Source organism: Protopterus annectens, chromosome 3.part0 (genome assembly GCF_019279795.1).
Source record: "Protopterus annectens isolate FY-2018-M chromosome 3.part0, PAN1.0, whole genome shotgun sequence".
Taxonomy (NCBI): domain Eukaryota; kingdom Metazoa; phylum Chordata; order Ceratodontiformes; family Protopteridae; genus Protopterus; species Protopterus annectens.
The window spans coordinates 800671225-800688692 of record NC_056731.1 but is presented as its reverse complement, the minus strand read 5'-3'; the positions used below and the strand labels follow the sequence as shown (position 1 = coordinate 800688692).

The 17468-nt window shown below is 37.9% G+C and overlaps 1 protein-coding gene across 1 annotated transcript in view; it reads left to right on the top strand.

Moving 5' to 3' along the window:
• The window catches only part of TERT (telomerase reverse transcriptase), a 1470615-nt gene that overhangs the window by 121270 nt on the left and 1331877 nt on the right, over nt 1-17468 (top strand). Inside the window, exon 4 of the mRNA XM_044065146.1 lies at nt 12803-12989. Coding sequence (XP_043921081.1) covers nt 12803-12989 — 187 coding nt within the window. The remainder of the gene's footprint in view (nt 1-12802; nt 12990-17468) is intronic.

Genomic DNA, 17468 nt, shown 5'->3' with positions numbered 1-17468 from the left:
TTTTAGGGAAGATTAAGTATTTTTCTTAAAAAAAATGGAAGGGAATTTGCTTGGATTTGGCACAAAGGATATAGGGAGTAAAGTGGTTTGTGCTTCCTTTGACAATATATGTTTCACAAGGTCTTCCGTTTGCTTTACTTGCATATTTTTGGTAAATTAAGGAGTGGTATGCCTGTATTTATTTAGGCTAGTGAAAAAGCAAGGGTTGTCTAGAATATAATTTCTGTTCTAGTGGGTGGTGGAGGACTGGAAGTTCTGGATCTCTAGTCGGTATTGAGAGACTGGGAGTCCTGGATTTTGAGTTGTACAGTATGATGGCAAGATTAAAACATTTGCAGGGGTTGATATCCAAACAGTTTGCGGCTAGGTGGAAGTCAGTTTTAATTTTAAAGTATGGAGAAGAGAAAGGATTTTGTGTTATGTTTAAAAGGAATTAGTCTTGTAGAAGTCAAAGCGATAGAACGGTACGTGTGGATTGTAGATTTCAACGCGCTAGAACGTTAGGTGTAGATTTATTCACACTAATTGAAGATGTGATAAAGACTAATGCAGGTAGATAGCTTGAAGAGTTTTTGCCTGTTAATTTGGCATGGAGGTGGGAATACAGACTGAGCAAATAAGAAATTTGAACAGATTTCCAAAATTGCTGTACTAAGAAGAGTTACTGCCAGGTACTTTTAATCTAGTGTGTGATCAGTTTATAGAAATTATGGAGGGAAATGTGATTTCTAGAGAAGTCTTTGATTCATTGTTGAATCTTTAAAACAAAAGCATGTTATATACTAATGCAGCACACAAAGGTACCAAGTAGAGGTAGGCAAACCCAAAGCACGAAACACAATCCGAAGTGGAAGCACCAGCAGTTTATTTAGTACATAAACGCAAATATTCACAAGGCGTTTTCATCCACAAGACTTCTTCAGATGCAACAAAGAAAATAAAAAAATAGCTATAGCATCCTTTATATCCCCCACAAGTTACTTTAATTGTTTAATAGTATGATAAACTGACAATTGGAAACACCCAGATTTATGCAAATACTCCACTTTCTGTAACCTTTAGAGGTCTCTTTGCAAGCATGTCAATAGAAATGCAAATAAACAAATGAGCAGATTCACAACTAACAAATCTGTTTTATAAACATTTTAAAAAATATGTATATTTATGTGTACAACATTAGGTAAAATTAAATGAATAAAAGTTTAAAAGTAGATTAAAAAAAGTAAAATGAAAGAAGCCTGAAAAAATGTAAAACACATAACAAGTATTGTGGTGACTAGCTTAAAATCTCAAGGTTAAATAAAAGATAAATGAGCCCTATCTCAACGTAACATATATATATATATATATATATATATATATATATATGTATATATATATACCTATATATATATCTATACTTATAAGTATGCATAAAATGTTTAAGTACAAAGGTATTTATGAGTATATATAAAGAAAGTATATTCAAGGGACCTGAAAAATGTATTTAGCAGAAATGTAAAAAAGCATGTATAAAGTGTGTAGTGCATCATGTAAACAGAGAAGTGTTCCTGAAATAAAATGGGACTCCTTATAATTTAGCTGCCCTCATTTCCAAGATGGGGGCAATAGAGATGTGTTTGTTCAAATCAGTAGGCCTATTTGCTTCCAGTAGTAAATGCCAAAATACTTCTCTAACCTCTATTCTGGTCTCCCAGGCCCCCCCCCCCCAACATCTTGGTGTACCATCTCTGTTACAAAAAAGCCCCATTTGGCCTTTGTACATGCAAGTGTATGTTTATAGATGCCGTTATTGCCGTCATGTGTTCTGATGCCATTCAGATGTTCATAAATTCTTCTTTTCAATTTATGTGTAGTTTTTCCAGTGTAGAACGCACCATATTCTTTGCATAGGGCTAAATAAATCAAACCTTCACTATTACAATTGGAAAAACTACTACTTTTGACCAGATAGTCCCTCTCCATTATGTGGAGTATTTGCATAAGTCTGGGTGTTTCCAATTGTCAATTTATCATACTATTAAACAATTAAAGTGACTTGTGAGGGATATAAAGAATGCTACAGCTAGTTTTTTTCTTTTCTTTGTTACATCTGAAGAAGTCTTGTGGTCGGAAAAGCCTTGTGAATATTTGCGTTTATTTACTAAATAAACTGCTGGTGCTTCCACTTCAGATTGTGTTTCGTGCTTTGGGTTTGACTACCTCTACTTGGTACCTTTGTGTGCTGCATTGGTTTCTTTGTCGTTTTGGGTACCTGGCCTCTTGTGTTTTTTTCATGGTATATACTATTAAAGAGATGGTTGATCATTATGGGTGTCATGTATATTTGGCAGAAAGCAGGAACAAAACCACAGGGTTAAAGTTAATAATACCTTGTAGAAGATTCTTTGTTGAATGAAAACAAGCAAGACCAATACATTTAGACTGATGTGGGAAGGATATATATGTATGTCAGTATAACTCTGCAAAAATAAGGAAAGTAATGTTAGTCCTAAGATTATGCTACCAGGTTCCAAAAGTTTCTTTTTTTTCCGGTGGTGGCGATGTTTAAGTATTGTTACATTCCCAGTCATACTTGCTTGAATATTATTCATGGTAAATTGAAGTTGTTGGAGGAATAGTACTGGCATGGTGTGCACTTTTTATCATGTATTTTGGGAATGCTCCATGTTAGAGACACTTAAACAAGATTTGCAGGAAATATATGAAAAGATTTGACCAGGTTGTTACATTGTCTTTATTTTTGATTACTGTAACTAATACACACACACTAACTAGAACTGAGAGAATCTTGACAGATTTCATTTTAGCTTCTAAAAAAACTGTTAGAAAATGGAAAGAAGTGATCTGTTCTACAAGTAATATAAAATTAATAACGTCTGAAATGCAAGAAATAGAACTGGCTACATAGAATTTGAGGGTCCTTGAATCTTGAACATTATTTCATAGTATAATGTTGATGGTCTTTTCCTAATAGTGTCAAGTTTCCATTTTTGCTAGTTAATATAAAGAATAGTTTTATTGAAATGGGTTTGAGTTTGGGTATGGATGTTCATCGTATTTCACTGTTGCAGTCCTAATTATTGGGTTATCCGGCTCCCGGTAGCCCTCGGTCGGCCAGAATACCAACGGTAAGTAAAATGATATAGGTTGCCGTCGGTTGTAAAGGATGTCGGGGTATCCAATACAAAAGGAGGCAGCCAACGTCACTTCCTCAGTCTTCCTTGCCGCGGAGCCCGAAGCAGAAGCTTTTCATGCACGAGTGCCAGTCGGCAGTTTGCCTTTGTTGGTTTCCGACTACAGGATTTGAAGTCTACTACAGCTAAGTAACCCCGTTGGGGATCCTCTTTTCTTGCCTTAACGAATGTCAGAAAAAGTTAATAATTGCATTACCTGTGGAAAGCAGATTCTCCATAGAAATTTTCATTCCTATTGTATTATTTGTTTAGGCCTTTACCACAATGTTCCTAGTTGTGATCTCTGTGCCTCCTTTAATCCGCATACTATCCATCATTGGGCTAAGATTTTGGCTAGGCATTTTGGAGCTTGGCCTAAATTCGTTGGTGTGGCATCCGCCAGTCTTCAGGCTTCGGATAGTCCGAAGAAACATAAGGGTGAGGACCGCGACAGGTCTCAGAAAGCTAAGTCCTCGGATGATGTTAAGTTGGTCGTCAGTCAGGCAGTAGCCAGTGAGACGCCTTTGCAGTCCCTGCAGTCCACAGATGTACAACCGCAGGCCTTGATTGAGTCCGAGTCCCTTAGGCCTCCATTTTGCCTTCCGACCTGTCGCTGGTCACCTCTTCTGCTGGAGCCGGAACTGCTAAGCTGAACCGGTGTCCAAGACCTCCGTTTTGTGTTCTGACAGCAAACTTCTTCCTTCGACTTCTGCTGCAACTTTGGCGGTTGCCAGGCCTCCCGACTCCTTCAGGCTTGCAGGTAAATCTTCCATTCATAAGCCTGTGAAAAGGCAGGCTCCAGTTTCTTCTCATTCCCCTCAATCCCAAATGGTTAAAATGGCTAATGATTTGTTGACTCTTGTTAGGGGTTCTCAGCCTCCTCCTCCTAAACGGAGTAGGGATGTTTCTCCTGTTTAGGTTCTGATTCTTCCAGCATTTCTGCTGATGAAGAGGAATTTTCTCAGGCTTTTTCTCCTCTTGAGGATTCGGATGCAGAGGAGTCCATTCCTTTGGCCTCTCCTCCAGAGGATTTCTCTTTTGGTGATACTTTAAATACCCTCAGGGAAATTTTAAATGGGAGAGTCAGTATTATCCCCAATGTAAGAAACAGATTAGGGAGTTTCTGGATTTACCCCAGCATAAGCCTTTTGCTATTCCCCCTGTGTTGGAAGTTGTTGATGATGTTTTTCTGGAAAATTCCTTGACTCCAAATTTGGTTCCTCCTGCTCCCAGGAAACCTGACAGGCGCTACAGTAGATAGGTGGGGCAAGAAAGTTTATACCTCTGCCACCCTAGCTATTAGGGCTACCAATTGTATTTTTCATATGCTGAAGTACCAGCAGCACACCTTGGAGGCTATTAAGTCTAGGATAGCAAGTATACCTCTGTTGGCAGAGAGTAAAGACATGCAGGATTTACTAAATTCCGCCAGTCTGGTCAATAAGCATTCTTTGCATTGTGGTTTTGACATCCTTGAAGCCTCCAGTAGGGCTACGGCTACTGGATCTCTTATTAGAAGGCACGCTTGGCTCAGAGAAGAGCCTCTTCCAGAACCTGTCAAGGCTAAGCTTTTGGATGTACCTTTGCATAAAGACAATCTTTTTGGCAGCAAAGCAGAGGAGGTACTTAAGAAGATGGAGGATAAGGCCAAGTCCAGGCAAACTGTTAAGGATTTTCTGCAAGTGCAACCCCCTCGCTTTAGCAGGAATTGCCCTTCCAAGAGTTGGCCCTTTCCTGATACCAACAGACAGAACTGTTCCAGGACTAGAGGTTACAAATCTTCTAGGGGGCAGGTGGCTACCCCTCAAAGGTCTATGCGTTGGCAGGCTTCCACTTCTAAGGGGGGAAGCTCCAAGCCTGCATCTCAATCAAAACACTCTCAATGACTTTTTACAACTTCTGCCTGTTCTTGCTTGCCCGGAGAGTCCTTTAGGGGGAAGTTTGGCCCTTTTTGCAGATGTCTGGGCCACTATCACAGACGACATATGCACTTTTCCAGCTCTCATGTTAAAGTTAATTATAGTAAGTTTATATATGACAAAAAAAGAAGAATAAATATTAATGGAAACAAATGCTTTTGAAAAATCTTTAAAAAGCTAGTATTACACTTTGGCCACTGGATGGCAGCAAACTGGAAACAGGGAAGCTATGTCAAACTAAATCTATTGGAATGATATATTCGGCACTTATAGCTAGTAAAAAACTAGGCAGAGAAGTGCATATTAGCATATAGCTGAAGTAGGATGGGCCAACATAGTATATTAGCATATTTTTGGCGCCAATTTTAAATCATAGCTATTGGCTACTTAGTAGTGCAAAGAAAGATTACTGGATATTCTAATAAAGACTAAGAATGAATTGACATGATTGGTTTAGAAGTCAATTGATTTTAAACCTTATTGGTTAGTTTTTAGTATAAATATTAAGCATTGTCACCAAAAGATAATGATCTGAAGAAGGCTAAATAGCCGAAAGAGCTTATCATTTTATCACTATGGAATTTTAATGCTGTTTTTACTTTTTTCATTAAATTTGCTTGCTGTTTGGCACAGGACTCTATCGTGGTGGATTTTTGCTGTGGTGGAGTACCAGAGGTCTTTTCCTTTGTTTGCTTTCCCAACAGGTGGTTGATGTGCTGAGGGAGGCCAGGAAGCCTAGCACTAGGAAGTCCTATGTTGGCAAATGGGAAAGGTTTTCTCATTGGATGCAGGCTAGAGGGGAATCTGCTTCTCAGCCTACCCTTCCTCTGATCCTGGAATACCTGGCTGATTTGCTTCAGGGTGGTCTTTCTTTTTTCCTCTATCAAGATGCATGCTTCAGCCATTTCTGCTCATTGTTCTCTTGAACAACCCATTTTCTCTCATCCCCTGATGAAAATGTTTCTCTGAGGTGCTTGCAACTTAAAACCTCCCAGAAGAGCACCTACTCCAGCCTGGGATCTTAATTTTGTTCTAGAGAAACTCACTCTTCCTCCTTTTGAGCTAGCTGCCTCTGCAGATTTAAAGTTTCTGTCTTGGAAGACTGCCTTCCTCTTGACTATAATTTCAGCAAGGAGGGTTTCGGAGCTGCAAGCTTTGATGGCCATGGAGCCTTTTCTTATTTTCAATGCAGATAAGAGTCTCTCTGAGAACTAATCCGTTCTTTATGCCTAAGGTAGTTTCTAGCCTGACTCTTAATCAGTCCATACACCTTCCTGCCTTCTTTCCTAATTCTCGAAATAAAGGTGAAAGGATCCTACATTCTCTTGATGTGCACAGACAGCTCAGGTTTTACCTGGACAGGACTAAAGACCTTCGGAAAACAGCACAGTTGTTGGTCAGTTTTGCCCCTGGAGCCCAGGGCAAGGCTATTTCTAAGCAAACCATTTCTAAATGGATTGCACATTGCATTACTTTTTGTTATTCCTTTCATGGCAAAGCCAACTTGAGCGGCTTCCACTTCTGCAGCCTTTCTAAGGGGTGTCCCTACGAAAGACATTTTGGAGGCTGCCACTTGGTCTTCTGTTCACACTTTCACAAAGCATTATAAATTTGTCTCTGTTTTCCAGAGCCAGGGCAGGGTTTGCCACTGCTGTGTTACAGGGCATTATCTCCAACCCTTGATACTGTTTGTTTCTCCTCCCTTTTTCGCTGGACTTTGGTAATCAACCCATTAGTTAGGACTATAACAGTGAAACACAATGAGCATAATACAGTTGTGTACACTTACCATAAATGTAGATGTTCGAGTGTATTCACTGTTGCAGTCCTGGTTTCCCTCCCTCCTTCCCCCTTTTTTGGTCCTCTCCTATTCTCTTTTCCTGAGGTGCAGGCTGAATTTGTTATTTGCCAAATTTGTTTTTGGTTTAAGCCTTATTTTCTGTGGGCTCCTGACTGTTATGGCAAGAAAAACTGAGGCAGTGACGTTGGCTGCCTCCTTTTGTATCGGACGCCTTGACGTCCTTTACAACCGACGGCAACCAATGTCATTTTTACCTACCTTTGGTATTCTGGCCGACCAAGGGCTAACGGGAGCCGGATAACCCATTAGTTAGGGCTGCAACAGTGAATACACTCGAACATCTACATTTATGGTAAGTGTACACAACTGTACTTTCTTTCTGGTGGTGTAATTTACTGTAAATGCTTTGCAGATGAAATGTTTGAATGACATACTAAAGAGTATTGTTCAAATGTGTCCCTATTTTTTTAATTACATGAATTAGTATATGCTTGAAACTGTGGATGTTGCTTCCAGTGAAGAAACTGGTTGATTATTAAAACAAATTCTCATTCAGCATACAAATTCCTACCACCCAGTCTTTAGAACCCCAATGTATCTCCTAATAGGTTGTTGCCAAACTTCATTGTAACCTGAAGATATACTGAAATATACTTATGAAATATTCCTACAAGATGGGAATACCCATGTTCTGCTGAAGTTCACAATATATATATATAACTATTCTTCCAACAGGGGTTAGCTTAGAACAACACAACATCTGAAAGCAAGGTACATGCAGCTTAGCTAGCCATTTTTCATCAGGGAAATATATGGCATTCCTTGATGATCAAAAAGGAAGGTATTTTAACTGCTTGTATCTTACTATCAATATCCCTGTAACAGAGCTTCCATTTTCTCACTTTTTGTATTATCTTTTGTTTGGACTCTTCCCACATATCCTTAGCTGCCACATTGCTATCATTTTCAATCCATACTTTTAAATACTTCATTTTATCATGTCCCCATAAGTATGGATATTGCTGAACCAGTTCATATGTGGGTACATAATTTATCGTTATTGCTTTTGTTTTGGCTTCATTAATTTTGTATCCCAAAAAGATTTGAAATTGTCTCAGTATGTTTCACAGCACTTTAATGTCTCTTTCTGGTTTTGTCAGGTATAAAGTAATGTCATCTGCATATAGCCAGCTTCTCTTTGCTACCATACCAAGTATATCCTTGAATTTCTGATTCCCTTATTTTCTTTGCCAATAGTTCTAAATATAATGCTAACAATAAGGAGAGCGAAGACACCCCTTCTTAGTTCTTCTGCTTAAGCAGAGATTGTCAGAGAGGACCCCACCCACTTTAATTTTCGCCTCTGATTTCTCTTGTATCCTCCTAATCAGCCTTATATTTTTTCAAATGCTTCCATTGCTCTGCTCATGAAGTCCCAGTGTACTCTGTCAAATGCTTTTTGTGCATCAAGACCTACCAACAGCAGTGGTATTTTCTCACATTCTGCTTCCCTCTGGATTATCACTGTTCTGTTAATGTTGTCAAATGTTTGCCTCCCCTCCACAAAACCACACTGATCTATATCTATCAATTTTGACAGTACTTTTGTCACTCATTTAGCCATTCTAGACATGAACACTTTATAATCATGGTTTAGCATTGAAATAAGCCTGTATATGACTGTGTCTGATGGATCTTTACCCTCCTCCTCTTAAAATACTATAACCTTCAAGATCTTTATCAGTTTTTTCCCTCCTACCTTCCAAACATCCACAGGAATACCATCTATTCCTGGGGACTTTCCTGCAGATTGGTTATACATCACAATTTTTGTCTCATCTCCTCCTCTCCTAACCATTAGTCAGTGAGCATCATCTGCTTCTAACCTTGGCATATTTAATTCTTCCATAAACATTTCTATGTGTAGCTTTTCTTGATTTCCATATTTCTCTGCTTTATACAAACTTTCACAGAATTTCCAAAATATTTCTAATACCTTTACAGGCTCTCTTGTTACTTTCCTTGTTATAGGCTCCCTAAGCTTGTTGACACTCTTTCTACTTTCTGTTGCCTGAGTTGTTGTGCTAGAAGTTTTTGTGCTGTAGTGCTGTTATCAAAAAACAGTTGCTTAACAGCAATATTTCTAAACTTGTGCATCTTATTGAGGTAATCCTTTATTTTCTGCTTAGCATTCTGCAGTTGATCCTCCTCTTGTTCTGTGAGAGTCTCCCTGTTCTGTAATACTTTAACATTTGTCAGTCCCTTTAAATAATTCTTGTTACTTCTTAACCATAGCTCCCTTTCTTTTTCCACCCTATTTTTAAACTTCACCTTCATTTTATCCCTCTCCCTCGCTATATTTTCAGAAGAAATTTCTATCCTCTCTAATAGCTCCAATCTGCACTAACTATCCTTAATTCCTTTCTTTTCAACAGATAGGTGGAAAAACACCAGTGTCTCATATGTTTTTATTTTAGTTATTATTGGTGCATAATCTGACATAGTTATTGGATACATACCAAGACCTTCAATTAATTGCACATGTTCTTGTGAAATGTAAATTCTTTCTAGCCTAGCCCAGTTTTTATATCTTGGGGGAATAATATGTAAATTTAATCCAAACTCCTATTACTGAATTCACATCTTCCACGGCAAATATTTTCATAAATTTCTTCAAAAATCTACCCTCCTTTGCTATATTTTCCCTTATGGGCCTCAGCCACATCTTCAGTACTGCAAATCAAATTTCAGTCCCCACCTATAAGTAATATCTCCTGCTGAAAGCTGATTATTTATCCCATCATTTTCTTAAGCTTCACTGTAGCAGTTTTAGGTGGAATATAAATACATGCAAGTGTAGTCCTCCTCCCTTGCCAGTAGCCCCTTAGTACTGAAAATCTACCATTACTATCTTTCTATCCTATTCTATCAGTATTGAAGCTCCTCTTGAAATTAATATAAGTACTCCTCTTTTCCTTTGCCCTTGGTTTTCCACTGAATAACCATCCTGAAAACCTTCCTTTATCAAATTTACATGTTCATTTTTTTCCAAATATGTCTCTTGTAATATAACTGTTTGCACTTTACATTTTTAATATAGTTCAGTACTCTTCCTTTTTTGTATATATCTGTGAGACTGTTAACATTTAAAAATAACATAGAAAGCATCATTACATTAAAACGCTATTATTCCCACATTTTATGTGTAACAGCTTTTTTGTTAAGTATCTAGTTCCAGTTTTTGTGTTAGTCATATGCTAATATTTGGCAGGTTGATCTTTTATTTGGTTGTTTCTTGTCATATTCATTTGAACCCATGTCACATCTTATAAAACTTTGTTTTCTTGAGAACAAACCTCCCAGTACACCCCTAAAATCTATTAACTTAATACTAACACAAAATTATGCACATCATCAAATATTGAAGTTTTACCCTACTAATAGGAACAATTGTCCCAAACTGACAGCCGCAGACTTGGGTTAACCTAAAAGTAAGGTTATCCATGCTAAGATGCATGGTACAGCCTGTGCTTCTACTAAGTGCTGTCTTTTTTTGTCTTATCTTTATTACTTTCCCAGATTGGGAAAACATTTGAATGCTTCCAGAAAACATTATCTCCTAGCCATTGAAAGAAAGAAGTATTCTATTTCTGTTGTTCTTTATCAGATTGTCTCCATGGAGACATGTGAACCAGATACAGAATTGCTTCTACAAGCATTTATTTATTTGATAGAGAAAAGCTTATTATATTCAATGTTCTTTTTTATTTACTTGCTTTCTCTTAAAACATGTTACTAGATCAAGCCAAGGGCCTTAATCCAGTCATTCCTCTATGCAAGAACAAGAAAAACACACCATTTTTTCTTGTATCATGCTCTTTTGACCAGCCTTTCTACATTGCAGTGCCTATGTTTCTTAAAACTGAACAAAGAGAAAGAGAAAAGAATGAAAAAAGCAGGAGCACGTTTACTTTAGTATCCCCACTGAACTTGACAATAACTGAGAAAATTTTACTTTATTGCATGCAGATTGCATTATGCATTAGAAAAATAATACCGTTAAGAACAAGATTTTGTTTTACTTACAGATAACTGTCTCTCTCCTTTTCTCATCTCCTAAGTATTCTTACAAACATTAATGACATGAAGTAGAGCATATGCTTTAGGGTCCCCTACAAGTTTAACAAAGTCAAAAGAGTCCAATATTTTCCAGGTTTTCTTGTTCTGTCTTGTTTCACAAATATAATTAATGCTTTGTAATCTTTCATTTATTTGTTAATTTCCCAGTTGTTGGTTTTATTCTTGCGTATCTCCAACTTCAAAATTCAATCTCTCTTTTATTTCCAACATACTATCTGTTCTTCTAGTCAACTCCTGTGTTGTTTTTTTCTGTCTCAAACATTTTCTGTTGAAACATTGGAAAAGGTTTCACTGGCACAGTCTCCCTGTGTTTTTTTTTTACCAGAAGAACAAGAGGCAGAATCGCCTTCTGTTTCACAGCTCACTTTTTATTGGAGAAACTTTTGTATTTCCTCCTTAGCATGTTTTGCATCAATAAATGATTTTGCCCCTCCAAGAAAGAATATTCTGAAGATATCTGAGTACAGTAGTTTGAATCTCATGCCTGCTTCTTGACATTCCATGATTAGTGGAAACAGTTTACTGCTCTTCTGCCTGGTGTACAGCGAGTAGTCATTTTCCACAATCACATACTGTCTCTTACTTTTAGTAGTTTGTCCTTCTGCCACAGTTTTGTTAGAATCAACTTCTTCTGCTTGGTAGGATTGCCATTGTTTATATTAAAGGTCTAGGTTGCCTTGTCATGGCCAAGTTTGGAGCATACACATAATGTGCCCATTCAATTAACAACTCCTGCTGTGGAATACCAGTCCAGTTGCTTATTTGTGATTTCATAAAATTAATACAGGCTGTTCCATCTTCTCTGGTACAGCAGAAAATCTCAGGTTTTCCTTATGTGCTTTGTCCTCTAATTCTATTATTGTTTGAAACATCTCTTATTGTTTGAAACATCTCTTTTTGAGCAGTCTCATATTCAGCCAGCCTTTTCTTCATTTCATCCTCTGATATTTGCAGTTTTCTCACCTCATCTGAATATCTGTTTAAAGCTTCTTCCATTTTTTCCAGCCTTTTGTTATTTGAGTTGATATACTGCATCCATTTATCCTCAAGCCCTTTTTCCCATTTTACACAGTGTTTAATTTATTTTAATCAGCTCTGAGTGCATTTGACTTATTTTATTCCTGTAGATTACACAACTGTAGCTTGCATTGCTTTTTACTGAACAACTGCAGAATTCTTCCTGGTCAGTTCTTTTTTCTCACCTTTTGCGATTGATGTTCTTTCAGGTTCTCTGAATTTCTTTTTTTGCTGGCAACCAGACAGCATACTTACTAGCTAGTTTCTGAAATTTACCCAAAAGTATGAGTTTACTGACTCTCTCTTATGAGTTTCTGCTCTCATACTGAGAGAACTGAAGTTGAGCTATTATTCAATGTGCAGTCAACTTGGAAGCCTAAAGAGGCTCTTACCTTTGTCTAATCCCAAAACTGGTATCCCACCATAAAGCACAGGGGAGTTTCTGCCAGGTCCTGGACAGATTTCCCCTAGTCAGAGTAAATACTTCCATGATAAAGGGTGCAGTAGTCTCAGTGAGGTTCAGAAAATTAAATAAACCACAAATGCTTGGCAACATGGTATTTATTGGAGAAACTGGATTTTCTTTTTTAGGCCTCCTGAACGTATGAATACTAATGCAGTAAGATGTAATTTTTCTGATAAACATTTGCAACAAAATAACTTAAATAGAAACTGAAATTGTGTTTTAAATGAACAGTGGAAATACAGCTGTTTATATGTGTACATGTTGTGTTGTAATACAATTTCAGAAATCACCTTTCCAAAGTGAAGCTTCACCATTTATCTGAGGAGGAGGTAGAAGCAATGCAGCTGAGGCAGAATCCTGTAATATCCAGACTCCGATTTATACCAAAAATAAATGGACTGCGACCAATAGTGAAGTTGGAGAAACTAGTGGAAACAGCTAAGCATAACAAGGAAACCAGCAAGAAGAAGGTTTGTCTCCTTGCTTATAGTTTTATTTTCAGACATGCAGTATATATCCTACCTGTTTCACTTTTAGTTGCTGAAACAAAAATGTATGTACACAAGGAAAAGTATCTCTGACTGGTATTAAAAATTACTATAGAGCCAGTGAGCAGCCTTGGCATAGAAAGTCGATCTAGAGAGGAGAGAACTGCTTGACTAGAGACTTGCTCTTTCTTCTACCTTTCACTTGTGGGGAACAGGTTGTAATGTTTAGATTTTCATCTTACCTGGCTGCATTCCTAGTAGAGATTGTGTGTGTAGCATCAGTCAAGTTGGACAGAATGTGGGTTGGTGTATGGAACTGTTAGCACTTTGAAGATGTTGGTAGTCTTAAGTGTTAGACAACAGATGCAGGTGATAAATATATTGCAGTTGACACCACTGGTTTGGTTGTACATCCCAGCTGATATAGATTTATGGAAATGAGATAAAGTGCAATACATTTAATAGGCGAATACTAGGCTAACTGCCCTGAAGGAGCCATTTAAGCCTAGCCAATAACCCGAGGTACGAATTGAACCCTGTATCTTGTGTATATGATGTAAATACCTTAACCATTATGCCAAACCCATCCCTTATTTCCTTTCTATGAAAATGTGACTGTAGCAATGGACATGCTGCCCATGTGGTTTGTACTAACTTAGGAAAAGAAGGTAGTCTTGAAACCCTAGTTGTCCATGACATTTCTGCTTGTTTGAAATGCAGTACTGCTGGATAACAGCTATGTGTGTATCAGCTATGAGGAGGTGCATTCCTTTAATTGGTATTTTTAAGGATTTCTGTTGGGCTTCATGTTTGTAGCAAGGTTGCTTGTAAGTTGTAAAATGTGGTTTAGCAGGTTTCGTGATAACTATAAGCTGAGAATGGTAGAATGCAATCAAACTGACACTGCATATTACAAGGGCACTTAGATTGGTGTGTTAACAGTGGCCTGTGACTAAATGAAATAACAAATGCTTTATAATGGAGTTTGGAAGGCATAATTTCAATGCTGAATAGTCACTGGGTGGTAATATAATCACTTTAACTAGCTGAAAGGATCTAGGCAAAAGGATCTAGGTGTGGGTGCTACTAATAAATTAACCAGGTATGAATTCTTGAGGTACCCAGTGGATACTGCTAGTAGCAGGGAGAGTTTGTTCTCCCATTTTGTAGCCTGTTGTCATACAGACTCGTAGCAGTGGAACCATGTTAGGGATGCTTATTTGAGATTTATTTATTCATTTTTATTTATTTTACATTTGTTGACCGGGCTTGTCTAACTGGATACATGTCCATTTTCAGTAGAGGCCCGGGGAGAAAAGCTCCAAGATAGATACAAAAAAGAAAGGGGAGATAAGCTCCAAGACAGATATAACAAACAATATAAAAAGGTTGCAACAGTCAAACGTAAACATCTGTTGGTAATGTAAAGTACAGTACTCATCATAAGCATAACTCAAATAGTAATAGGTAAATATACAAGAGATGTTGCGATATACATATATTTTAGTTGTCATGACATAGTCTTTGGTTTCTTAAGGGTAAGTCTATAAAGGTGAGGAGAATGCATTAGTGTAAGGGAGGAAAGTTAGTCAGGGTTAGTACAGGGGCATAACCAGTGGGTATGGAAGAATACTTTTAGCTTCTGTTTAAAAAGAGTTAATGAAGACAGAGAAATGAGTTCATTGGGTAAAATATTTCAGTGCTTTCCAACAGCATTAGAGAAGAGGGAGTCTCCTGCCAAGTTGTTGGTTTTGCAAGTATTGATAATTATTTTGTTTGAGGAGCATAAATTCTTAAGATTGTTGTAAGGGGTAATAATGCTAGCGAGTATTGGAGTGTTGGTGGGTTGGTAAAGGGTTTTATGGGCTATAGTAAGCTGGTGAAAAAGAACTTGGTTTGGAAATTCAAGCCATCCAAGTTGCTTTAGATTAAGACAGTGATGTGTTCTAAAAAGAGAGGCAGTTGCAAATCTGGCAATATTATTGTAGGAGATTGCCAGTTTATTTAGGTTGTTCTTAGAAATGTTAGTATAGATAGGTGAAGCATAGAGTAGAGTGGAGATTGTGAGTTCTGGCTATAGCGGTCCTGGCTACTAGAGTAAGAAAGGGTTTAATTTTATAGAGGGATCCTAATTTATTGTTAATTGTTGTAACTGTGCTGTTTATATGAATATCAAAGTTAAGGTTGCTATTTATTGTTATACCTAGAAGTTTGGTAGTAGGTTCAGGAGATATGAGAGTGCCATTATTAGATGTGAGAGAGAAATTTATTAGGGTGGACTTTCGGGTTTGTTTGAACAGTAAAAGTTTAGTTTTTTGGGGGTTTAGGAGGAGGCAGCGGTTTAAAAAACATTGTTCTACAGTATTGAATGCATTTTGGGTAAGGAACTGTAGTTCAGTTGAAGAAGTGGCTGAACAGATTATTGTAGAGTCATCTGCGTATTGAATGCAGGTGGTATGAGGAATTGAAGGGTGAAGGTCATTGATAAAGATGGAAAATAGGAGTGGGCCTAATATAGAGCCCTGAGGAAAATAGGAGTGGGCCTAATATAGAGCCCTGAGGAACACCAAGGGAAATGGGAAGGTGGTTAGATAGTTTATTGTCCCATAGCACAGCCTGCTGTCTATTGTCTAAGTAAGATTTGAACCAATTTATCACTAGGGGTTCAAGTGAAAGGGATTTCAGTATATTTATGAGGAGCTGGTGATTGACCATATCAAAAGCTTTAGATAAATCAATAAAAACTGCAGAGGAAAGAGTATTGTTGTTCCGGTTTTTGTTAATGCAGTCTGTGAAGGATAGGAGGGCAGTGGTGGTACTATGGAAATGTCTGAATCCATGTTGACAGTTGGCAAGTAAGTTATTTTGGAGTATATCGTTAAATAGTTTCTTATGGATGTATTTCTCCATTATTTTTGCTAGGGGAGATAGTAGAGCTATAGGACAGTAGTTAGAAAAGTCATAAGAGTTCCCACCTTTGTGTAGTGGGATGATATGAGAAATTTTCCAGATAGATGGGATGGTACCTTCACTTATGGTACAGGTAATAAGAATGGAGATGGAATAGGCTAAGGCTTTAGCCCCTTTTTGCAGGTATTCTGCTGGGAGTTGGTCGGCTGAGGGGGTGGTAGGTTTTAGTTTTTGGAGAAGGGAGCAGATAAAGGAAGTAGAAACTGGTTGTAACCGAAAAGGTGGAGGAGATTATATGTTGCAAGTTCGCTGAGTAGCGGTGTCAAAGGCTTTTGACATATCCAGGTCTTACTGAAAGAATTTTTTTCCCTCAGCTTGTGAGTTTAAAATGTTAATTCTTTTTTTTTTTGCTTCTATTGTTCTTGTAAACTTACAAGAAATTTGTTTCCTTCTCCATTTTCCACATATTTCCTCTCAGAAATCTTTAGGTTTTGTTTGGACCTATGTATCCTTTATTGTCCCTAAAGGATAGGCACATGAAGGGCTTGCTCTACTTTGAGAATATCTTTTAACTCTTACAAGCTTCAGATTTGTACAGAATTTACTGGATTTACATTGAAAAGTCAAAGGCAGCAATTTAAGCCTTTATCTAGATGATCAGTGTATGTCTGTTAGAGACTACTGAACTTTTTTTTTCTTCTTTCTCTGTTTCCCTCATGTAGTCAAGGTCTGAATTGAGACTGACACCCTCTACTAAAATGGGCACTGAGTGTTCCCTCTATATTCTTCACTCAGTATGGTTGGAGCAGTTCAGAAGATTACTATTGAAAGGCTAAAACTTTGCTACAGTTAAACAGGGTTGTTATTCCCTGCCCCCTAGGAACTTAAGTTCCCTTACACTTAGAAATGGCCCTACTCCTACTACTTCTGCCATTGATTATGACCTGCTGGCAGAAACCCTCCTGGTGGTAGTGCCTCTTCCTCTCCTCCTTCTGTGGAAGTGAGGAAATCCTTGGCATTTTTTTTTCTTGTTTAGTAGGGTTGCTTCTTCTTAACTTACCTGTACTTGCCCTAACTCTGTTGGTGTTTGTTCAAGTTTCAGTGACAGTATCAATGCTGAGCAATACAGTATAGATTTTGACCCCGTATGGCTCAGTGTCTGTGCTTCTTGTGTATGTCAGCGTGGATTTCATCAACATCATTATTGTTGGATCTGATGTTGATTTTGACACTGATTTCTTGTGTCTAGTTGTTGGTATTGATATTGGGACTGACATACCCCGTTCTAGAGTCTTGAGCTCAAGGTGTTGATGCTGATATTAGACTAGTAGACAGTTTTGCACTTGTTCCCTTTGACAGTGCAAATTCAGACTCTGATGCTGACTTCTGCTTTGCTTGTGCAGCCTTCTTCTAAGCTGTTAACCCTGTAACTTGCTGCTAAGTAACAGGTTGGAGAGGCCACAGCCCCATGACAGTTTTATCCTGTCTTCTTTTACAGGCCCCAACCTCTGAAGAAACCCAGGGAGGGCGATTGTGTAAGAAAAAACACCT